Genomic DNA, 26500 nt, shown 5'->3' on the forward strand with positions numbered 1-26500 from the left:
TTCATTGACTTCAATGAAATTTTAGCCTCCACGTGGACTAGAGGATAGTGGACAGTCTGTGAACTTGAATATTCCACAAAAACAAGACCCCTAATTCTCCTACAACTCTTGTTCTTGACTTTGCCAGTTAGGGATAGGAATTAGGGGGGTTATTTATAAAAGACAAAAAAGAATTAACATCCAACCCAAGATCTTAGTCGCCTTTAAACTTTCTAATTCTTACTTTCCTATATTTCAATTCCCATTAAGAGAAAATCATCTTGATTTTTGAATAATGATCAAGTGTAGGACTTGTACACCAACATCATTTCCAGGATAAGAAGACAAATATTTCTTTATTCTAGTTGAGCTTTCAAATGCCTGAGAACTATTTGATCAATATACCACTAGCATTACATAATGATTATGTGAAGAAGAGTTTATACAATCTTTCTAAGAGTTATAGCAAGGACCATTTATAGGAAACCATTATGTATACAATATAATGAACTTATTTATACAATCATGCTTCAATTCATTATTTGGTGACAATTCAGTAAGTATCATCCATGATTGCATGTTTATTTTATTAAAATCTCTTTTTCTCCCTATCCATGCTGCAAGGACCTTGTCTGTCCACCAACAAATCCTGAGACTGGTAGTACTTGGCCCATGAAAGCTGCAATAAATATTTGTTGAATGGCTGAATAGCTGTGCTTCACAATCGGCCCCTGCTGATATCACTGTAGAAGACACTAGGGTGGCCATCCCAACTTGCCTTCGCTGGGCCAGTGCACCATCCCCCAACTGCCGTGAGTGTCAGCTTCTAAGGGTTCTCAGCTTCTTCTCTGAAGAATTGACCCCCGCGGAGGGTACTGCTCTATCTGAAAAGTTACCTCCTACAATCAGGCAATTCAAGGCCAATGACTGACTGACACTAAGTGACACTGGCTGACACTGGTCCCTTGCCTCAAGGTGGAAGGCAACTTTATGGTGCAGTTTATGATCCAGAGCCTTTGTTGCATGCAGCAGGCCAAGGCTAGATTACCTGGGACCACACTCTTGCTCTGCTCCCTCTCCTTCCCCAGCCTCCTTTCCTCCCTTCCTGCAGATTTACCTGCAAGTACTCTCAAGATAAATCACATACACTCAAATCCCTGTCATAAGCTCTGCTTCTAGGGAACCCAGCCCAAAACAACTACCTAAGTACACATCCACCTAGACCTCTGAAGTAGAACATCTGGTGTGCTTACTTCTAGAAAGCCACAAAGTATATTCTGGTATACAGAAAAGTGAGGATCCAGGCTCTTACATCTCCAAGCGGTGCCCCTCTCACACAGCCAGTCACCCTCAACCTTTTGTCTGCCTGCCCTAAAGTATGACATTCACATTCCCAGCATGAATCACCTGTACTAACAGTTTTCTGTGAGGTCCTGTGGAGATCACATAAGATTGAGATTTGTGCACAATTCTTCTCTTCCTAAATATAAATCATTTATTCATTCATTCAACAAATATTTATTGAAGGCCTACTAAGTACCAGACACTGAGCTAGATGCTAGGGATGAAACAATGAGCAAAATAAAGTCCCTGTCCTCATGAAGCTTCTATTGTAGCAGGGAAGGCAAACAAACAAGTTAACAAATAAGTGATGACACAATTTCAGTTGATGACAAATGCTGTGTAGAAAAATAAAACTGGACCAGAAGATAGAGAGCGAGGGAGTCTGCTATTTATAGCAATTTGAGAAGTCACCCTTTCTGAGGTTGTGACATTTGAGTAAAAACATGAACGGTCAGAGAGAGAGAGGCAGAGGGAACAGCAAAGCTAAAGGCTCTGAAGTAAGAGCATGTGGCCTTGTTCAAAGTACAGGAAGGGAGCAATTTGGGCCAGACAGTGGTGAACAACAGGATGATGAAAAGATCGCCAGGACAAGGACCAGGTATACATGGGGTCTTATGATCTGTGGAAAGGAGTTTGGATTTTATCTTAAATATGAGCAGAAGCCATTAAGGGATTTAGAACAGGGAGAGTCAAATCGGGATTTACTTATATTTTTAAAGCCTCTCTCAGTCTACATGGGGGAGAGTAGACTCTAGAGAGGACCACAGGGAGAACAATGGAGAGGCAGTCATTTCAACCTAGGTGATAATGAAGTTGCTTTCTAGTAGAGCAGTTGCAGTGGAGTTGATGAAAAGTGGGTCTTTTAAGATATATTTTGAATGGAGGTCTGACAGGATTTGACAATGAATTGGATGTGGACTGTGAAAAAGAGAGGAGTCAAAGATATTCCAGAGCATTTTGACCCAAGAAACTGGGTGAATGGTATTGTCATTCACATAGATAAGGAACTCAGAGAGAAGACCAGGTTTTAGAGAAAAAAAATCAGTATTCTCATTTAGATGTGTTAAATTTTATGTCTTCTTATCCAAAACCAATTGTCAAGTAGGTCTTGTGTTAAGATAAAGATGGTTAAAGATGGAGCTATCACTCTGAGGAATCATGAGTATATAAATGGTTTTTATGCATGTGCTGGCTGAGATCACTGAGTGTTAATAAAGAATATGTCTGAGAATTGAGCCCGATGGTGCCTCACCATTTGAAACTCAAGAAAGGAAGAGGATCTGATCAAAGAAACTAAGAGAGACACGGAAGAAATTCAGAAGCCAAGAGAATAATTTTAAAAGGGAGTGTTTTACTGAGTCAAATGTTGCTCAGAAATTCAGAAAATGAGGCCTGAGATTGTGCAATGGATATGGCAATGCAGAGACCCTGGTGACCTCGGTGAAAGGGGTTTTTTGGAAGGCTGGTGATCAACGCTTGACTTGAGATCAAGATCAGGATCACTCAAGAGTGACACTCAAGAGTGTCAGATAACAACATTTTTCTAAATCTATTTCATTAAAAATGACAACTTATCACAAGCAAAACTAGAAAACGCTTAAGGCTATAACATTAATAGGAATGAATCAAATTCTGAAAGAATCATCACAATCAACACATTTTTTAATTAAAATAAATCAACACAAATTCTGACTACTGGTTTTATACATACAAACAGGACAGAATCCATGGACAAAGCAACATTTATACTATTTTATAGTGCCTTATAAATTATAGTTTTAAAAATATAGCATCTTGTTACCAAAAAAATCCAATATCTTGTTAATGGGAAAATTAAATGTATGCTTTTTATAATCAGAAAATAATTAAACTTTCCATACGTCAGTGGCCAAATATGACATTAACTGTTATTTTAAGTAAAATACAGTCAGCAAAGGTTATTTTTAATTTATACTATCTCATAACTGGATAGTTGCATGTAGATTTAAAAACAAATGTGATGTAAGTAAAGTGTATCAGCATCTCATTCTCACCCCTTCTTTCCTGCGCTCTTTCTCTCTTTACAGACAGCTCTACCTCCGCCCTTCACCTTTCCCACTCTGGAACTTACTACTCTTATCTTCTCCTCACCTTTTTTCCACTTAATAAAAGTTCTCCTCAACTAAATATTACTAAAGTGTAGTAACTCCCTAGAGCTTAAGATTTTAACTCACCGCTGTCTCCCTCCTCAATTCTACCCCACCCATAATCCTAGCTGTATTTACTAATGGTAGAATTCCAAGCAGAGTCACACTAAAAGAAGTTTTTTTTTTTTTTTGGTCACTGAGGCCAATAAGATTGGTTTCAAATTTTATGTACTTGTCGTATCAGTCCTATGAGTCATTTTTCTAGCCATAATTATGGCTTCATCTGTAATATCTGAAAGAGCTAGCTACTATAATCACTATGCGCCATTTGGAAAATAGCAGAAACAGTGTTTCTGACTACCTCTCTTATGTTTCCTGTGTGAATGTGTGAATAATAATTATATTTAATAATATTTTTAATTTAATAATAATTTTAATTTAATAATAATATTAATAATAATAATAATTATTAATAATAATAATGTGAAATGTGTGAATAATATAGAAAAAGTTCTGCTTTTATGAATGTTGCACCCTAATAAGGGAAGACAAATTAAAAAATAAACAAGTGAGTAAAATAGACTTAAATAGCAATCCATATGAAAGTTCAAAGGTAGAACAAACTCGTTTCCTTTAAGGAGCAGAAGGAAGTCAAGCAACTGGACCTTAGTGAGCAGTGGTGTGAGTGGAATTAAAAGTAGTCAGACAGTTAGGTGGGCAGAGACAAGATTATGTCGGGATGTATGGATTATGGAAAGAGTTTGTATTTTATTTCAAATGCAATGGAAAGCCATTGGAGCAATTTAAGGAGGGGAGTGACAGTGTCTGATTTACATGTTTTTTTAAACATTACTGATCACTCTTATGAGAAGAATGAAAGTGGGGGAGAAAATTCAGGAGCAGAAGCTAGGAGGTTATTGCAAAAATCCAAGCAAAAAGCGATGGTGACTCAGACTAAGGTCATAGCAGTGGAGGAGAGAAGCAGACGCATTTCAGAGGCAAGTCTGGCAGGATTCGCTGACTGATCAGATGTGGAAGGAAGGCAAATGTTGACATCTACAACACTGCTTTGGTCAAACGGACAAATGGTAGTGCCATTTACCACCAGCCCCCCCCCAAAAACAATGGGGAAAACTGGACAAAGAACAGATTTGAAGGTGGGAAGTAAAGAGTTCTGTTTTGGCTGAATTAAATTTGAGATGCCTATTAGAAATCTAAGAGGATAAGTCAGATAAGCAATAGGATTTGTGAGTTTGGGGTATAATTAAGAGATCAGGGCTGAAGACATGAAGCTGGCAGTCACAGAGGTGGTGTTTAAAGCCATGCTATGAGATGAAAGCACCTAAGGACAAACTTTCCAGAGGAGAGAAGAGGAAAGGAGGCACATTCAGCATTTAGAAGTTCAGCTGAAGAGGAAGAATCAGCAAGGAGACTGGCAAGGAGGGATCAGTTTGGTAGAAGGAAAGCCAGGTATGAGATATCAAAGAAACTGAAAGAGCTGATCAAAAAGAAGGATATGGTCAGTTATGTTTACAGCTGCTGAGAGATCAAGGCAGAAAAGGACCTATTGGATTTAGACACTACTGGTGATCTTCGGAAAACTTCCATAATCAAATAAATAATCAATATCCCCCTGTGTCTTTAAGTTGTAGACCTCTAATACCCCTAAGAATACTACTACTATCTAAATACTGATTGGTGGCAACAGTTGGGGAAGAGAGAAACTCAATTCAGAGCTCTCTGCCCAGCAAACCTTTTCTGCTGTGGAATCATCTTCTCAGGATGAGATGACTAGTCAGTCTCTTGTCAGGATACCAAGATGTTTTCATAGACATGAGAATCACAACTCTCCCATGTCATTATCAGAAATGGTTAAGAGGCAAACTCCACATCTGGAGTGTTTTCGTACCAGTCAAAGGTTATAAGTGAGTCTAACTAACCACTGCAGAAAACTCTTTCAGCCTCAGACAAAAGCAGTTAAAAGTCAGGGTGGGACTTTTATATGGGAAATTTCCCTAGATATACCAAGAATAATAAGAGAGGTAAATGAGAAATAAGGAATCATTTCTGAAGTTGTATGCACAGATTTATTTCCTTCTCAGATAGGGTTCCTGTCAAGCACGTGCTCACCTGCCATGGTGATATTGACAGACTGCATCTCTGGAATACATAGTGTGGTATTAACTAATGATAACACCTCAATGCATTCTCCTTAATAAATAAACAAACATGAACCTATATGTGGTTCCCTTGACTCTGAAATCTTTGTATTTTCTCTTCTGCTAATCACGGGAGGCTCCCTTGAGCAACTGTCATTTAGGGAGAAGATAGACATCATCAAGGGCAGTAAAGTCCTTAAGGCTCTTGTATCCTTTACCTGATCTCCCCCAACCCAAGACCTTATCATTCTGCTCTTCCTCGCCAGTTCTCATGCTGACTGCTCCTCAATTGACTTGTAGCCTGACTCTGATTGTGACCTTGATTGGCAGTCAAATTTGGATCTCGTCTGTCCCTGATCTGACTTTCTGTGTGTTTCATCTGAGTCTCATTTATCATTCACTCATTTTTTTATTCACCTAATATTTACTGAATGCCTGCTGTGCTTTGGTGCAGTGCATGGGGTAAAACAATGAGTAAAATAGACAGAGTCCCTGCCCTTATGAAGTTCACAGTCAAGCAAGGGAGACTATTTCAATTTCTTTCTTTTCTTTTTGGTTTTTAGTTTTAATCCTAACCTAGGATCTTGACCTAACTCCTGGTAGCTCCTTTCATTTGATGACTGGTCTTGGCATTCTTTTCGGCAATGTGGCCAGTCCTATAGGGCAGCAGTAAGCATCTCAGTAGAAGGCTTTCCCTGATGTCATCTGTCAATAATCCACTTACATTTGGCAATTTTGTCTCTTACAGGGAAGCCTCTATTTCATTGTCATTGCTTTAAGAAATAATGAACCAGGGGCCTGCCCCGTGGCCAAGGGTTAAGTTAGCGCGCTCCACGGTTCGGATCCTGGGCGCGGACATGGCATCACTCATCAGGCCATGTTGAGGCAGTGTCCCACATGCCACAACTAGAAGGACCCACAATTAAAAGTGTACAACTGTCTATTGGGGGTATTTGGGGAAAAAAAGGGAAAAAAAAGAAAAAAAAGATTGGCAAGTTGTTAGCTCGGGTGCCAATCTTTAAAGAAAAAAGAAATAATGAACCAAGCATTTGACTTAAACTATGTTCATCTGCATCTAACTTAACACTTTTGAATACATTAACCAATTAATTCAAATCAAACTGACTAATTTTTGTTATTAAATTGACTAATTGCTCTATCTAATAGAATGGTCATGGCAATTGAGATGGTAGGAATAACTATACGGAAAGATAGAGTCAGAATGATGACAGCCCCTAGCCCACCAGAAAATGACTTTAATGAAAAGGGGCTTCAGGGCATTTTAGTAATATCATCCCTTTTAATTTCTAAGTGAGTCAACCTATGGACATTTCTAAATGTCACAATTAGGCTAAATTAGAACTCTGTTGTAAAAAGAAAAGAGGTGGTCTTTTTTTTCAACAACTTTTAAGACTGCCTCTTACAAGTTAGCATTGCTGCATAAAAATGACCATCTGAGGAAATAAGAAAGAATATGAAATCACAAATGTAGACATCAATCCATAAAATTGTATTTTACAAATATTTGAACAATTTTGTTGGCATTCTCTTAGAATCACCCATTTGAGAATTTTGGTTACTCACATGGAAGTAGCTTGAGATTTCATAGTTGCAGAGACTAAACGTAGAACACGTTGACATTGAGATATGTGAAATTTCTAGCTTATGACATGCAGCATGATTGAAAATTGAAAATGGCCTATATTTATTGAATGACTTTGATTCATGAATAACCATGACTATCCCATCTGGATTACCATCCCTGTCATTGGCCCATGAAAGTAAATTATTGGGTTCAGTTTTGGATTTATGAACCCACCAGTGTTAAGTGTCCTGTGAATGGTAATTCCTGAATCCTAGAGCAAAGCCTCTTAAACTTTTCTGAGAACATCAGGATTTTTATGTGCATGCAAAATTAGAGGAGATGCCAGTCTAGCAAGAACGGGGAGTAAAAAGGATAAGGCTAAATTTCATCATTTTTTCTCTGATATTCCCAGATAGGGAGGAACGATGAAGGAAACTATGTGATAATGGAATGTTGGATGATTCATTTTTTTTATTCCTTCACTTAAAAAGCATTTGCTAAGTATCACGCCCTGTGCTAGGCAGTGGAAATGCAAAAATTAATAAGATCTAATCCATGCCCTCAAAAAGTTCACCATCTCATATTGAGGGATGTTTATGGGAAATTTAATAAAAGAGAGAGAGGAAGACATTGGAACCATACAATTCCCATGTCTATGACTACCCCAGGATTCCTTAGCATCCTGATCCTCTGAAAAAACGTTTGTGAGAATAAACCCATGTGAATGCCCTATATGGGAATAAGTTTCTATTTGCATGAACATATACTTCTGTCCCTAAAATGTCCTCAATTATCCTATCTAAAATAATTAATCAAGAAAATTTTAATTTATTGAATAAAATAAAAAGGTAATTTTTTTCACTAGACGTAATTTTTTTAGCATATTATGTTGTATATTCTGCCTGTGGAACAAAGTCACCCATGATTGCCAAGTTTATGGTACTTGTATTTATTGTGTGTTTTTGGTAAGAGTCCTACTAACTGTATTTTTATCTTTTTAACAGCTAGAATCATTTTAACAATAAGCGACCATGTATTTTTGTAACAGGGGGACAAGCACACAGTGTCCTGGTTTCAATTCTGAACTTTTCCGTGCTTATTATAAGAGGAACGAAAGACAAAACAAATTGTCCCATTTTACATTTCTCACTAAAAGGCACCTCTAGCAACTCCTTTTCATGGGCTATGTTCAGGACTTGCGCATGTTTATTTTAGATCTTCCAGAGGATATTAACTCAGAAGTTCATTTTAGACATGTCACTGAAGCCATTTCCACTTATTGATTGCACTGAAAAGACACCAATTGTGTTTTGATCTATAAAATAAGTTGTTGTGGGGATTTCTTAAAAGGAGAATGGATAAGATTGTTGTTGTTCTTTATTTTAGGATCTGACTCTAATCATCAGAGCAGGAGACAGAAATGAATGGGCCTCACTGTTGTCTGACAATAACTCATACCAGGCAGATTGCATTTAATTTGTATAGCTGGAGGTGGAAGGGTATGTCTGTGTGTGTGTGTGTGTGTGTGTGTGTGTGTGTGTGAGAAATGGAATTTCAGATATAAATTAAAGGGGGAAAAGAAGGCAAAATGAAGCTAGTCACTAAAAGGCTAAAACAAAGGCTGTTTTATCTTCCATACGGTGTGTGGGTAGCAGCTGTTTTACAGATTCTCTTTGGCTTTTCATTATGACTATATAAAAGTGAGAATATAAAGAACTAAACAGTAAGAAGAAAATAAGATGGCAATTCTACCCTTCTTTTTTTTGAAATTCTGTGAACTCTGATTTAAATGAAATAGCTTTCATGTCGCTATCGTTAGATTTCCTTCTTGGGTTATTTTCACAGGCTGGCAGGCTAACTAAAAACTATTTTATGTCTTTCAAAAATCAGCAGATGAAAAGGAAATTGAAGAAGGAACATTTCAGTGGCTTCGCTTGTTTCTTCTCCTGTCGCATTGGAAGGCAACCCTGTAGAGTTCTTTCAGAAAGCAATTAATCACTCACTTGACTGTGTTTCTGTTTCATTTGCTTCTAGATACACTGCTTCAGGGAGGACATTCTCTAACCCAAATCACTTTTTAAATTTTTTCCTACTAAAATTTTTGCAAAAGCCATTTTATTTTCAAGAATATTAGAATATTTGCCTGAATATATTGTTTTATCCACATATAGAACCAAGAGAGTGTTGATGGTATCTTTTTATCATATTCAGAAGTATTTCCCATTTTTTCACAAATGTGAATTTAGTGTACCACCTCTAAACAGGAGTTTTCTCATTTCTAAATCCAGCTGTACTGAGCTCATTGTGTGTTCATCTGTAGTTTCACTCTCTATTACACAACACTTATTTGTATACACAGAACGTCCATGCAAAGAATGGGATCACAAATGTAGACATCGGCCCATTTAATTTTACAAACACTTGGAAGATTTTTATTGAAATTCTCTTAGAATTACTCATTTGAGAATTACCAAACTGCAAGAAAATCTTCTTTCTTTTGAGGGCTGTGTTTTTACTGAAGCACCTGACAGTGTACTTGTGACTTAGAGGTACTGACTCAATGGGTGTTGAACAGATAGATACAGACATGGTCTTGCTTTCTATACTAAGAAATGGAGAGATTTTATAAACTTCTTGAACACAAAAATAAAAAGGAAGCTTTAAAAAAGACATCCTTAGGGGCCAGCCCCATGGTGTAGTGGTTAAGTTCAGCGTGCTCTTCTTTGGTGGCTCAGGTCCATGGGTTTGGATCCCGGGCACAGACCTACACCACTTGTCAGCCATGCTGTTGCAGCAACACACATATAAAGTGGAGGAAGATTGACACAGATGTCAGCTCAAGGCTAATCTTCCTCAGCAAAAAAAAAAACAAAAGCAAAACAAAAACATACTTAGCATTATAAAATGCCAGTTACTAATTGACAAACTGCTGATTACTAAATGGCTGAGAATTATTTTCAAATGGGCAAGACTTTGTTTAAATCTACATACAGAAAAGTTCACAAATCATAAATGTACAGCTCCATGAATTACCACAAAATAAACATACCCATGTAACACAATCCAGGTTATGAAACAAAACTTTACTAAAAACAGAGACCCACTTTATGTCTCCTATGGTCACTATCCTTATTCTCACTGCCCCCCTCAAAAAAAATGGTATCCAGACTTCTGATTGGTTTTGCTAGTTTTTGGAATCATATGGAGGTTTTCATGTCCTATATTTTTTACTCAACATTATATTCGTGAGATTCATTCATATTGTTACATGCTTTCTCTTAAACTACATTTTATGAGTATCTCACAATTTATTTATCATTCTATCATTGATGGACATTAGAGTTATTTCCAGTTTGGGTCCTTTATGAATCGAGCTGACTATATAGAACCATTTTGGGAGAATTATCCACTTGCAATATTAAATTCCCTAATCCATTATCATTGTATATCCCTCTACTTTTTTAGGTCTTCTTTGATCTTTGTCAATACAGGTCTTGCAAATCTTTTCTTAGATTTATCCCTATTTTATTTTTAGATTCTATTGTAATTATAATCTTTGTTTATAATTTATATTTTTTCTTTAACTTCGTATTATGAAATATTTAAACAAATGTGAAATATACAAAAAAGTATACTAAAAATCTATGTACTCAACATTCACCTTCAACAATTATGAACTAACGAGCAATCAGTTTTATATATAACTGCATTTAATCAATCCTCCTGTATTATTTAAAAGCAAATGTCAGCCATTATATCACTTCACAGAACATATTTCATAATAAATATCTAAAATATATGCTTTTAAAAATTGCCACTTTTCTGCTTCCTGAGGGTACACAGGTTGAATAATACGCTCAGTTTAAAAAGCATCAAACTCACCAATCCTACCTAATGTAGCTCTTTTAAGGGTAGATTTCTCTTGGCTGCTGCCAACATTTTTACCAGGTCTCTCAGTGTTTCTCCCTGGGCAAGCATAGTTCATCATCCAGCCAAGAATTTGAACAGAGTTTATACTCAGATGTGGGGTCTTATCATTTCTCTAGTTCTCTTACTTTTGAATCTCCCTCTTAGCTTTCCAGCTGCTCTTTGTACCCAAACTCCATCCTTTGCTACAGCTGGTAAGGCTGCAGTCTTCTGGAACCATAGTCTTAGTCAAATACAAAAACCACAAACTTACCTGTTGCCTCTTGAGCTTTTCAAGAGTAAACTCTCCTTCAGCTTCTGTCTGCTATTGGATGCTTCTCAAGATTTTTTAATTCTCATCTAGGATGGGATTTGCGTGACCACTTAACTCAGCCACCATTTCTATCATTACCTTTTAAATATCTCTAACATCTGTGGTATTATTTCCTTTCTAGCAATAATTTGCATATCCTCTCCTTCTCCATCTTCTGTCTCTCTCTCTTGATCACTCTTGATCAAAAGAGATTTACAAATTATTTGGGCTTTTCAAAGAATTGACTTTGGCTTTATTATTTTCTTTATTCCAATATTTTGTTTTTCAGTTCATTAAGTACTGCTCCTATCTATTATGTCCTTCTTTCTAGTTTATTTGGGTTTAAAATATGCTGGTCTTTTTCAAACTCCTGAAGATGGATATGTCACTAATTTTTGGCTTTTTGGCTTTTCTAATGTATACATTAAAACAATACATCTCCAAAACTCTGCATTCCTAGCACCTTACATAGAGTAAACCATATAATATAGTTAAGTATATAATAATTTTTAAAGATTAAAATTCTTCTATCTGAAAATGTTAACTTTCATATAAAAATGTTTATTCTTTCATTTAATTCATATATATTAAGAGACTACTATGTTTACAGCTCATCTTGCAAAACATATTTAAGTACATTAGTTATACTAAAATACTCCCAGAATTTTCTTTATTTAATATCCTGTATTTTAAAACATTTGAGAAAGAAGGTGAAGAAGGGACGGGAACTAACATTTGTAAAAGACCAAACTGAACTATATGTATTAAGAACAAATTCAATTACATTTATAGCCAATCTTCCTTAGTATGTTTGCTTTACAAAGTAGTGACAGCTTCTAGGAAAAATAAATACAAATTTATTCAGTAAATTATATCCATTATTATGTTCCTGCTGCATTTTAAACTTCCTCACCTCGTATCCTCTAATCACTGCCGAACTGCCTCATAAATATTCAAAAGTTTAACTAAGCATTGTTTATTTATCTTATTTGATTCATTAAATTGCATCCTTTATAGTAAAATTACCTCTGGGCACAAAGCAACTAATATGCATGCAATCTAATAATCCTGCCTGCCAGCGTATCTCAGAGTATTGATTGTGAATAGTCACTTTAATAACCATACCTAGTGCTAAACTCAGGAGATTAGGAAGCTGGAGATCAACTCAACTGAGGCAAGCAGAGACTTTCCTGACTGAAACCAATTCATCTTCCCTGGGAAATGTGCTTCCCGTATAATGGATTTTGAAACGTTCAGTAAAAGGACACGGCTGAACTTAGATGTTACATAAGAAAAGAAGAACATAAAAGCCACTTTAAGCATTATTAGGGAAAGGTCATAGTATTTCAAAATTTATCTCACGGCAAGGAATTACTAGAGAAAGCAGACTAGTACTGAAATGTCTGCCTTCTAACCTTCAGTTTACAGGAGCTACAACTTTTGAATTCAGGAATGGCAGTGAATTGAATGCAAGCCCAAAAAGCCAGTGTTTCTTAATTTCCGTTAAAGTAACCAGGAAACCATGAGAAAAGAGAGAAATCCTCATTGTAATCACAATGAGGAGTATGAGACAAAATTATTAGTAGTATTTTCCAGGTTTTTCTTTCCTTTCATCTTTGTGCAATGACCCAGCCTCAAAAATCCCATTTTCTAGGTTCAAGCAAGCAGTGAAATAGCCTCTGGCCTCCTTCTCCTTTATCTTTTTCTTCAGTGAAGCAAACTGCAGTCATGCACAGGAAGCTTTGTCTCTCAGTTCAGGCCTGGGTAGATCTCTTTGTTTGGCTTGGGGAATATGAGCAGAGGCTTGTACTAACAACCAGTAACCTGGCATCTACTTGCACGGCATAGACCACTGGTCTGGAGGTACAGTCTAGAGATGAAAGTCTCCCCATTCAAATAAACCTTTAATTCCCTTCAGAATGCCATTAAAGATCAGTTAGGTAAGAGCGAAGGATGATTAAACAGAAGAAAACTCTTTAAAAGAAGGAAACAAATGAAGAGGTTCAGAATGAATTCCTTCCCCTATCAGAGACTTCCTTGTAAATCAGAAGAAAAATTTTAAACGTATGGTTCTAGACATCAATGAAAAAAAAGAGAATATTTCTTTTATATTTAAAGAGAAATCCAGGATATGAAAAGAATGCAATAAAATCAAAACCAAAGTAACTAAAATAAAATATTCATTAGAAGTAATAAAATGCAAATTTGGTACTTCTAAATATTTAAACCAGTGCTTCAGAGTACAAACTCAAGAAGTAATCCCAGAATGCAAAGTAAATGAACAAGGAAATTTTATTTTAAGGTGAGAGAGAAGATGGCAGACATGAAGGACAAAAGAAATTTGGTCCATAAACAAGAAGATATTTGCCAAGAAGACAGAATAGATGGAGCAAAAGCAATAACGACAACAAATTAAAAAATCCAGAGTAAGCAGCAATCCAAAAACAAAGTAACCTAAAAATATCCCTACATCTAAAATACAGAAATCCCAGAGAGTTCTCAGAAATAGTAGTCTTAGCAAATCCATTGTCATGCCCTTAACTCATCTATCACCAAAGTCTGTTGATTTTATCTTCCAAATATTCCTTGACTCCATACCCGTCTCATGCCCACCCCTACAACCCTAGTCTAGCTATTCTCATGCCTTACCTAGCGCCTGGCGGTGCCTCCTAAATGCTCTTCTGCATCTGTTCTAGCCCCTTTCCAATCTGTTCTCCATATTGCAACCATTTATTCACTAAGACAAATTTTAGAGTGCCTCCAGGTGCCAGCATAAAGAACAAACAGATAAATTAGCATAACTTCATATAGTGATAATTACAAGGAATAATAATAATAAAGCTCAGAATTATATAAAAGAGAGTGATGAAAGGAGGGATGGTTTCTTTAGAGAAGTGGCCAACGGAAGCTTCTCAGTCAAGCTGAAACTTGGATGAAAAGTATACCGCTATTTGGAGAAAAAGAACTGCGAAAAGACCTTCCAGGCAGAGGACACCAGAAATTCAAAGGCTCTAAATCGGGAATGTGATGGAATGTTTGAGGTCCATTTTGCTGGAAGGTGGCAAGCAACGTGAAGTGAGATAAAAGACGAATTTGGAATTGATTCTAAGTACACTGTGGAGGGTTTTTAGCAAAGGAGTGGTCTGATTTATGTACTTTAAAAAATGAAAATAACTTTAGACTGCTGGACGTGTCTTTTCAAACCACAAATTTGATCCTGTCACATATACTCTCCCACCCTTACCCCTGCTTAAAATCCTTCAATGTATTACAGTCATTTCTAACTCCTTAACACAGCCAGCTACAAGATCTGGCTCCATCCTTTTTCTCTAGCATCAGATTGAGCGACATTCACTCTCAACCTGCACATCAGCCTAACTGGACTTTTTTCAGGCCCACATATGCACCCGTCACTTCTCCAGACTGCACACCATTCCTCTGCCTTCCCTCCCTCTTTGTCTGCTTAGCTCCTACTTTTCTCTCTGCCAAGCTCAACTGTCCCTGTCTTAGTGAAGCCTTCCCTGACCAGCGTCTCCATGGAGTCCTATCCCACAGTGTTGATCTCTAGCAACAGGTAGCCTGTCAATTTTCTGTTTGTAAGGTTAATCATTTAACGTCTATTTTGTCTATTAATTTTTATAATTAAAAAATATTTTTTAAGAGCACTTTTAGGTCCAAAGCAAAATTGAACAGAAAGTAGGGAAAGTTACCACATACTCCATGTTCTCACACACTTATCACCTCCCCAACTATCAACATCTCCTACCGGAGTGGCTCATTTGTTACCATCAATGAAACTCCATTGACACATCATTATCACTCCAAGTTCAGAGTTTAAATTAGGGTTCACTCTTGGTGTTGTACATTCTAAGGGTTTTGACAAATGTACAATGTCAGGTAACCACCATTGTAGTATTGTATAGAATAGTTTCACTGCCCTGAAATTCCTCTGTGTTTCGCCTATGCTACATCTTTTTTGACTCCCCATTAATCCCCAGTTGCCTGCGGGCACAGGGCTTGGTAAATAATACATATTCAAAAAAAATTTTTAATGAATAATTGAATTAATAATTTTTCAGAACTCAAGGCCTAGTAAAATATTTACATTTCAATATGTATTTCGATTATTAAAAAAAGAAAAAAGAAACTCTAAGCTCCCTAGCAGAAAGAATGTTACTTTGAATGGCGCAAAAATCAAATTTCTCTTTTGCAACATTAAATAACAGCAGAAAATAGAGCTGTGTTTGTTAAATTCAGGGAGTATAATATTGAATAAACAGTGATCATTGAGTACAATTAAAGATATAGAAATAAGTGAATACAGGAGCAGAGAAAAGAGTCGTATTTTTAAAATCTAACAGGTAACAAAAATTGAACAGGAGAAGATAAAATTTAGGAAAACTTCTTCAATGATTATATAGATGACTGAATGAAGACTGAGAAATAGTGAAAAGTTCACAACTGGGGCCAGTGAGGTGGCGCAGCGGTTAAGTGCGCACGTTCCACCAGGTTCCCCGGTTCGGATCCCAGGTGCGGACATGGCACCACTTGGCACACCATGCTGTGGTAGGCGTCCCACATATAAAATAGAGGAGGATGGGCACGGATGTTAGCTCAGGGCCAGTCTACCTCAGTAACCATAGACTGTACACAGCCACAATCCGGGGTTCTAGATCCTGTAACTTCATGTAAGGGAACTGAATTGTATGTGATGTGCACATCTTAAAATCATCACACCAGACATTCAAATATACTATCTGCACAGTTAAAATTATTATAATCCTGGAGAATCAACTTTGGAAAAAGTGGGAGATCAACTAAGAAGAGCTATCCTATAGATTTAGGTTCAAATTTATATTCTTATAGCTATTGGCTAACTCAGAATGTGTGTTTCCTGCCTGCCACTAATAATATTCCATATCCTTATAATTTTAAATAAAAATAATTTCAAAAGACAAAATCAGAAAATCAAAACAAAGCAATATAGCAAAAAGTGGGAAACAGACTTAGAAATAATAAAAATCAGAAATATTAAAACCTGAAGAAACAGAATAGTTCAAGTAGTTGAGTGATAATAGGGGAGCTGTCTAAAAATGATTCATAAAACTGAGCTAACAAGTATTTTACCTGTTTTATAAACAAGGATATAGAGGTTCAGTGGTTAAGTAACTTGTCCTATTATATGCAGGTTACAGATATCAAAAGTAAGATTAAAATATCGGCCTTCTGTCTCCAAACCCATGATCTGCCCAGATCTTGCAATAGTGTGGTCTATCTCTTAGACTCATATGCCCTCATTGGAAATGAAAATTAGTACAAACTCTTTGAAAACCAGTGTGGCACTTTTGTATTAAAAAGCATAACGATTTACATACCTTTAGACCCTATAATCTCCTGTGCAGGATTGTATTCTGGGGAATTAATCCAAAATGTGGAAAACGATATACATGAAGTCATGGCAACATTTTAATTAAAAGAGCAAAAGTTCGAAGCTACCCAAATGTTCCACAATAGAACAATGGTTCAATAATATTTGGTATACCAGGCATATGGTAGAATATTACCTTAAAAATGGAAAAATATTTATATGTAACTATCATGCTAGGGAATAAAAATAGGACATAAAATTAGAGGTATATAATTGTATAAAACAAATGCAATAAAAATATTGAAGGCAATACACACACAAAAAAACTGAAGTGATACAACAGTAGGTTATCTACCCTTCCAGTTTTAGACATTTATATCTTTTTTAATGTTTTTAACCTCATTTTAAGTGATCTCATATAGAGTTCAAAGTTTACGGGTTATGAAACCTGTCATCAGTATAGAAATTGAATGATGGGGAAAGAAATTGAATGAAGAGGAAATTTCAACTTTAGAAGGTATGTGTGACTCATGAATATTCTATTACCACAATTCCAGTTTAAGGATCACTAAAGAAGCACTATGCTACACTCCAAATATTTTTATCTATTTTTTTTGTTTTGCCTTCTTCCCCATCAAAAGAAAAGGTAAATAATTATCATTTCACTGTGAAAGTAACAACTCCTCCTGTTCTTTTTTTTCTTTGACATGCTAGAAAGAGAAGTAATATGTAGATTTTTTAGATTTCCCTCTAGGTTTTAGATGGTACAACTAGAATTTGCTTTTTCTTATAGTCAATTACTTAGAAAACATTTTGCCTTTTACTTAGGATGTTTAACTTTGTGGTTATTAATCAGAACATTAAACATTCAATATTTAGAAGTCTAGAATTTGTATTGAAATCTATATTTGTATAAAAAGCTGTAATTTGTTGAATTTAATCACACTCAACTCCCTCAAATATATACATTTAATTAAGTTAAAATAATCTAACCAATTAAAGAAAATTGAAAGAGAGAACTGGAAATCAGATATATCACTGGAAAGGAAAGATATGTGTTTGTTCATCCAACGACATCTCAGCCAATTTTGTAGTTTAAAAATAACTTGGAATTCTTCAGTTAAACATATGCTTAGAGACTAAGCAAGATAAGTTAGTTTTTGGAATTGAGAATAATGAGGCCAGTATCATATAAAAGACAGTGCTAGAGGATTCCACTTAATCAAACAATTTCCGAAGTTCAGTTACTCAGCTGTATTCCAGTTCAAATCTGTGAAGAGACTGGGATGAGAAATAAGAATGTGATCATCTTATTAGCCTTTTACAAAAATACATAGATTAGAAATCTGTGTAGATGTATCAGGCAGGGTTCAGTTGCAAAGAACTGAATTACTGGGACTAGTGTAAGAAGTGTTCTATCATAGGTATTAAACGGTTTGCAAAATTATTGAGTTAAATTAACAGACTCCAGAGTGCTCTTCCAAGAATGACTATTAAAGCCAAACTGTAGGATCAAGCCACAAAGGAAGATGCTGATGTCTTCTAAAAGCAGGAAGCCACCAGCCCCAGAAGTGCACTCCATTGCCATGGTTTGGAAGCCACCATGATCAGGATGGCACCATGTTCAGGAAGCTTCTGTGATCTGGCAGCCTTTGTGACTGTCGCCAGTTCCAGAGTCCCACCATGCTTGCTATGATTAGCACCAAGAAAATTAGGACCTGTGCCCTGCTTCTTGACTCCCATGAAGCTAATGGTTAGACAACAAGTCATTTATTAATGCTGCCACAAGGGGAGAAAGAAGGAAAAATAATGACTCCATTACTATGCTTACCAACAAAAAAGCAGAAGCAGTGAACATTCAACCTCCATGTCACTTTTAATTTCAAATATCAGGCATGTTCATCTGACTGGCTGAATCTAAAACATATTCAGAGCCCTAACTGCAAGGGAGTCTTGGAAATATGGTTTTTATCTTTCCATTTTCTTCAGTGCAGGAAGACACACTAGAATGAGGGTGAAATGGATGTTGAACATTAATGTACCATATCCCTTTGGTTATTCAACATCCATAAACATTCTTTTCCCCATTCAACAACTCCCCAAAAGCAACAATTAGCAACAATGATGTTGCATACTGACACAGTGCAAATCTTTCTTATGCAAATGAAGGTATACTCACCAGCTCCCTAAAAGGGAGAGACAAAACTCCATTAGTCAATCTGTCCATCTCAGGGTAAAGGTTTATTCCTCCTTTAATGAACTACATTATTAGAAAACTACCTACCCACAACCCACTCTCTATAAAATATCAGAACATGGGGGCCAGCCAGCCTGGTGGCATAGTGGTTAAGTTCATGAGCCTGGCTTCAGCGGCTCGGGATCCCCAGTGCCGATCCTGGGCGTGGACCTATGCACCACTCATCAAGTCATGCTGTGGTGGCGTCCCACATACAAAATAGAAGAAGATTGGCAGAGATGTTAGCTCAGTGATAATCTTCCTCAAGCAAAAAGAAGATTGACAACAGATGTTAGTTCAGGGCCAATCTTCCTCACCAAAAAAATAAATAAATAAAAAATATCAGAAAAAAGGGAAGGGCCTGTGTTATTTAATATTTATATTAAAAACAGTACAAGGAAGAAATATGGCTATTACAGTCTTCATTTCATAAAGCTGCAATTATAATTTCCTTCCTCCTTTATCCCTTTCTTATTCCCTTTGCCTTCAGCCAGTGTCTAGGCTGGTACAGGCCTTTTAATATGGCATGGTGACTCAAATACTTTTTCCTGAGAGATAAGAGCCTATAATGACCTCCCATGGCCACAACCAGAAATGGCAGTCCTAGGCATACTCCAAAATATCTCAAGTTCGAAACAAACTCCTTGCTGCCCACATTTTGTAGCCGCAATCCCTGCTGAAAGAGAATCTGCAAAATGTGCTCTTTGGGTTTCCAGCTTCTACGGTACACAAAGCACTTGCAGAAGGATGAAAGGGAGCAGTGATCCACTTCCTTCACCACAGTAATTAACCGGGGGAAAGAACTACTCTTCCATTACTTCCAGCACAGTAAATAAGTAGAGGGAAAAATACCCACACTTTTATGCACTTATGCATGGTTAAGTTCTGGTGTCTCAACGGGGTTAAGCTTCAGTTACCCAGAAAAAACTCCTGAATCTCACCAGAGGATCAAGTTTGGTATGAAATCAGCCCTAATGATAGCTTATAACCAGGAAAGATGATCTCAATGCACAAACTGTGCTTTGACAAAAAGCTCTTCCTTTCTGCCTCCCTCCCATATCCTAGCAATGTGATTCCTCCACATTTAGACCACTCTAGGGTCTAATGTTCTGTCCAGGTCGTGAATGTTCTGTCACCTCTTCTCTATTAAACTCATACAGTTTGTGTGCCTCAACTTATGTGGGGTCAGGAGGAAATATTGTTCATTCTTCTTTTTCAAATATTTCATTCAAAGCTCCATGACTCTGAACAGTAAATGGTTCTGATGACCTATGAGAGAAGAGCAGTTCATTGATTCCTTTGAACGACTCTTCCTTAATGTTCTTCATGCTACCAGGGTACAAGTAGCACCCTTTGTTCCTTGGTTGAGTACTCCCCAGTGCTGCAATTCACACAGATGCAAATTAGTCAGCGACTACGACTGTTATTTTGACCTCATTAGTAGGACCTGTTAATTGGATGGTACAAGAGTGATTTCCTAGGGATGGGTTTGAGAAATATTAAAAAAAAGTTCCAACAATCAGAAGCACAGGGAAACTTTAAAATTAATCTGTCATGTGATAATTTGTTGACAGGTTGGTTATCGGAAAGACATGGAACAAGAAGATGCGGCAGAAACAGTCAAAACTAGGGGGAACGAGTCATCTGTCATCCTGACAGGATTAGAAGGAAATACGCTATATCACTTCACAGTGAGGGCTTATAATGGAGCTGGATATGGGCCACCTAGCAGTGAAGTGAGCGCAACCACCAAGAAATCCCGTAAGTGACCTGGGCTTTTTGTTTGTTTCAGACAAAAGGGAAACATCTTTTAACATTTCTGAAAGCCACGTGAGGTACATCACAAGCAGAGTTGAAGGGGAGTCTTGATTCATAGTCTTGCTTCAATGCTTAGATCTGAATTCCAAAACTAGCTCAGAAAATTTTGCATTCACAGTAGATAAAGGTTATCTTCCTGTGAAACGAGGCTAAGCGATTTTGACACAGAAGGGAGATAAAAGGATTCAGGTTCAAAAGCTCAGTAGAGTAGCTATTAAAATGACACTCCTGGAGCAAAACCTTCCTTATCTGACTCTAGCTGGAAGGAAGCCTATGGTGCCAGCCAACGACAAGATTGAAATAGTCAAAAGGATTGAGGTGAAAAAATGTTTTTAAGACTCCTTATCAGCTCACTTTCACTTTTTATTCTGCAGCCCCCAGTCAAGCACCCAGCAACCTCAGGTGGGAGCAACAAGGCTCTGAGCTTTCTCTGGGCTGGGAACCTGTCAGACCATTAGCCAACGAATCTGAAGTCCTGGGCTACAAGGTCAGTGTTCCTTCACTCTCTTGGATAGACACTCATCTTGAAAATTGTTATCTTGCTGATGTATAATTAATAAGGCATAAAAAATCCATTAACATACCTGTTTTTCTCAATCTTTTTCTACCTGCATCTTAGAAAGAGACTTCCTGCAGTAGGGAAACCAAGACAATCAAAATCAGTTCCAACTGCACAAGGCATAGGAAGGGAAAGGGTAGGAAAAGCAACAACAGTTTTAATACAAGGTGAAGACGGCTCCATGATTCAGTGTCAGGACCAGCGGAACTTAAGCAGAGAGTCCTGGCGTTCTCTCCCAGCAGACAAATTGTGCCAGCAGATGGCAAAGACTGGATGACTTACTTTGAGTAGACAGACTTTCTATTAGCAGAGAAACAAGATGAAAAAAATGCTGAGGCCAGCACACGGGATAGGAAAGAGTCCATGGAGAGAAATAGCGAGCTCCAAAATAGATACAACATTTCATATATGGTCATCCTGCTATGTGCCAGCAAGAGATCTGGAAATATGAAAACATTTAGACAGTTTGTTTTGAAAAACAACTTTGTCTCTGATTTTAAAATATATGTGGTCTATGTATAGAATTGGCTGAGTTTCAAATTCTCATTGTATACGTCAGATTCTATTTATTGTCTTAAACTTCACACAGAATCATTAGTTGAATATTATTATAGCAGAACTTTTAAATATTTCAATGATAATATTTAGACTAAAAAGCCTCATTTAGGTGGCTTTTCAACTATCAAAGATGGTAACAGCACTTTGTATATAAAGTGCTAAAATTCTAAAACTAAAAACTGAAGAAGTTATAAATGGAATATATTTTTTAAGGTAAGTAATTCCCATGAAGAATGTTTTAAGACACAAACTGTGGCATTTCCTACAGATTGTAATTAGTATGGATCACAGATACCCTCATCCTCAAACACACACACTCAAATCTGTCCTAATCCTCAGGAATATTGAGTTTGATCTTTTGGGGGAAGGTGGGTGAGCCATTCCCTAAACTCTGCCCTTAGACTTCTTCTTTCCATACCCTTCCCCAAAGACCATGTCCTGACAACTTGTTCTTTAAGGCAAATATACCCTTCAATGATTAGGGATAGCAATATGGCCAGAAATGATGATGGACTATCCAAGAACCAATTTAATATTATCAGAATTATGGCGAGCAATCTCCCAAACTGGAGAGGTAAGTAGAACACAAGAAAGTGCTAGATCAAGCATATGGCCACCTGGAAGAGCCATTCAGCTCTAGACACCTCTCAGGTGAGAAGAGAAATGCCATATGACCTGGAGAAGATGGGAGGTTAGGAATAGAGTTCCCAGGCGAGGTGACCCTTCTCTTTGCTCACAATGGCACCTTCTCTCTCTGTCATTGCTCTTCCTCTTTATATGTGAAAATCTCCCCAACTAGCCTATATGTGATTGAAGGCAAGAACTCTGTCTTACTCATCAGTTTATCCCCAATGCTTCTAGAATGGATGAATAAATTAATTAATGTTCACCCAACTAGAAGTATCTTATGCAATTACTCATAAGTGTATATTATCAGATTTGTGTTTTTTCCAGCATGGCCTTCCCATTTGTTGTGGTGTAGTGGAGAAGAGCACTAACTTCTGAGTAAGACAGACTTTAGTTCAAATCCTAGCTGTGTAACTTGGAGCAAATTACTTATCCTCTCTGAGTTTCATTTTTTTAACTTCAAAAATGGCAATAGTAATATGTATCATACAGGATTATTTTAAGTTTTAAATAAAATAATTCATGTAAAATACTTAGCATATAGAAGTTGCTCATTGAAAAATAGCTACTATTGTTCTTGTTGTTATTGAAGAAGAGTACCTGGTTAGGTGAAATTTGAAAATATTTTAACAAAAGAAACTGATCTTTAAAAGTTGCCTGCCAGTTCTATCTTAATGAAGACAGCACAAGTCAACTTGGAATACCTTCTTGCTGGGAGAAGAATCACTAACATGGTCCATCTTAGTTGTATAAGTAATGACAAGTAGACACACATTGGGAGAGGAATTTTTTTCTTTTATTTTCTTGAAATGGTTGCACCTCTTTGTGTCCCTTGAAAGGAAGAGCTGGTTCCTGCGAAAGGAGTCTGCTGATCATGAATGGAGTGAGACCTCAAAATCTGTTGTTTTGCAACTAAACTTTATTTGAACCTCTGATGGATAAGATAATCCCCAATGAGCGACCTACTGGCAGGAATGACACAAAAGGCCCCATGAGGGAAGAAGGACTTCAGACTGATGACTGGGGCTTAGAGCCTGGATTCTCCTGGGAAGGTCTGGTTTTCACAGGTCAGGTGGCTAAGGATGAAAGCTCCTCCTGACACACACACAATGGAACAGGAACGTGATTAGAAACAATAGCTGCGAATATAAACTAAAGAGATGTAATCCAGAGAACACAAGCTTAGAGCCATCTTTTCTCAACATGACTTTGAAGAGAACTACTGTGGCCTCGGCAAGGATCTGCATTGCAGTGAAAGAGCCGTACCATCTTGAGGGAGGTTCACACAAATGTGTGGCCAGGGCTGGACGTGGTACTCAGAGGGAGAAGACTTCCTCTTTGATTCCTACCACATGCCAAATAACTACTGCCAGACCTCGAATGGCACCAGTGTAATAGTGAGCCACCTCTTCTGAAGCACAATAGTGTGTGGCAGTCACAAAAGATGAACAGAAGTAGGGACTTGTAGCACACTAATTATTTCTCCTTCCATGAGATAATTTGAGTTAGGCCTGACCCATTAAGACTGAATTTGCTCCCTGGGATTCTTGGAAAATCTGAGGTAGAGATTGTCCTGCTAATCAGGGCAAGGGAGAGCTTCCACAATTAATTGGAATATCAAAAAGAGAAGTAAATTCATTTTTGCTCTTTGTCTCTGCCAAGTTGCTTTACTTTTATAAGCAAAAGGGACCACTAGAAATGTATGGCATGCGGGTTTGAAGCTGGAACGTTGGAGTCAATGCTTGAGTTTTAAAATGCAAGAGTTGTGTGTTCCACCTTTTGCGTTAAGTCCAGTTTAAGTTAGGTTAATTCAGAAAAGCCTTCATCTAGAAGTCTTCCAGATTGTGAAAATGATTGAAAAATGGTAAATATGGGAAAAAAATGAATTCCATAAACTTGATCCATAAATAATCCACTAAACTCTTCCTTTTTATAGTTAAGATACTATACACAGGATACAACTCATTTTCAAAAAATAAACCACAAAAATAGAATACTAAGATAATAAGATAAAACAGCAGAACTTAACATTCAAACAATCCATTTTCTCAGAAGACTTGGATCTTACTTCCTTACTTGATTTCAGAGATTGAGATGTCAGCAACATGCATAAGGACAAGATATTACCAAAGAAAGACATGATGATAAGATAAATTTTGTGCAAAGGTGTTAAGAGGAAAAAGGCGATGTCCTCATCACAAAATCTTATCAAGGACATGGAAAGCAACCAAGAATATCGCAAAAGAAGGATGGAATTGAGCCATATATAATTGTGTCATAGGTAACACATTAAAATCGAATCCGTTCAGATAAATGTTAAGTATTACCTAGTAGTGAAATTTCTCACTGCTATTTGAGACTGTCCAAGGATCCTTGACTTCTGGGGATTTTGTTCAAGACCTCTAGATTTAATAACAATAATTTCAAAACATCATAGCTTTCGTTAACAAGTAAGAGTAAAAGCATGGAGAATCAGAAAAACGTCAGAAAAGGGTAGTCTCTTGTAGACATAGCTACAAATTATTCCTACTCAAATAAAATAACTCCCCATTTGAAAAGCTGGATCAAATTTGGAAGTGTATTTAGCTTGTTTACGACTTATTCAAGTCAACCAATGTGTGACATTTTCTTTTTCTTTTTCTTTTTGTTTACATTTTCCATTCAGAATCAGCCACATATTTTAGTATATTATTTATAAATTTTTAGTAAAGTAGAAAAAAACTTGAAATAAAAAATTTCCTAAATTGACTTATTTTTTCAAATAAATGTTTTTAAATGAAGAAAACTTCATTTTTATAAATCCCCCAGTTTGGGGTCTGTATCTACAGTCCTTACTAATTTTGGCATATAACATATTATACATCTGTTATTGGCATTCTTGAAGAAATACCAATAACAAAGCTATAGACCAAAGTATATTCAGCCATAATTCTCCTTAGTGATCTTGAGAATGGTGAGTTATTTTTCTTTATTCTATGAAAGAAGTTTATGAAGATTATGGGGTAAAATAGCCATCTTGTCCTCACCTTATTCTCCCAGTACAAATTGATGCCCAAGTGAAAGGGAAAATGAATACTAAGTGCCCCGGGGCTATGCTTTCACTTGTGCAAATATCCTCTCCCCACCAGGAGAAACTTTTCTCCATTCAGAAAAGACGCAGTAGGCAGAAGAAATTCAGGACAAGGGCTTCAGGCTACATCCAAGAAAACAAAGTCCTGTTTTTCTAGTTGACATCTAGAAAATATCCTTCCCTAGATATACAATCCCTTCACTGTCCATCTGTACCCTCACCACTACTTTCTGCCCGTTTACAGAGCCAAGGAGAGTAGGGGGGAATCAGGCTCAAAGTTTACCAGATATTACATGATCCACCAATACAGACAGAAGTTTTTGTTTGTTTATACAACTTAGATAGCAGCCAGGGCCTTCTAGACTCCTGAGACGTATGTATGCTTGGATTGACATTGTATTCCACACCCTGTGGAATTTTGACGCCCACACCTATATTTCACCAGCTTCTCATGGAGCCTAAAGTCTCTGGCCATGCTAGTCTCATTGATTTCCTATATCTTGCAACTGTTCCTTCATCTTATATTCACTCCAAATGTGGAACTCAACTTCTTTCCTATGAGTCCTACAAATTAAAATAACTTACATATAATGGCTTACACTATCCTCTCCACATTTGATTATGCTTAAAACTTTTCATAATACTTTTTAAAAATTAAAACAAATGGCTTATGTAATGTCAAATGTATATATATTTATATTGGATTGTATGGAAATGTTGGCAGGGGGTGATAAAGTGAAAGGCACACCATACAAGCAAACTTCTGAAAATTGCCCATTAGGAAGTCTTGTTCTTAAAAGTGCTTTTGGCCGCCCTATAGCCCAGTGGCTTCTCACTGGTACTTGTACTACC

General features: G+C 36.9%; 1 protein-coding gene across 1 annotated transcript in view; it reads left to right on the forward strand.

Moving 5' to 3' along the window:
• Window positions 1-26500, forward strand: part of CNTN5 (contactin 5) — a 488151-nt gene that overhangs the window by 453788 nt on the left and 7863 nt on the right. Inside the window, exons 20-21 of the mRNA XM_046638244.1 lie at window positions 20591-20777; window positions 21209-21321. Of these exons, the coding sequence (XP_046494200.1) occupies window positions 20591-20777; window positions 21209-21321 (300 nt within the window). The remainder of the gene's footprint in view (window positions 1-20590; window positions 20778-21208; window positions 21322-26500) is intronic.

This window comes from Equus quagga, chromosome 14, assembly GCF_021613505.1.
Source record: "Equus quagga isolate Etosha38 chromosome 14, UCLA_HA_Equagga_1.0, whole genome shotgun sequence".
Lineage (NCBI taxonomy): Eukaryota > Metazoa > Chordata > Mammalia > Perissodactyla > Equidae > Equus > Equus quagga.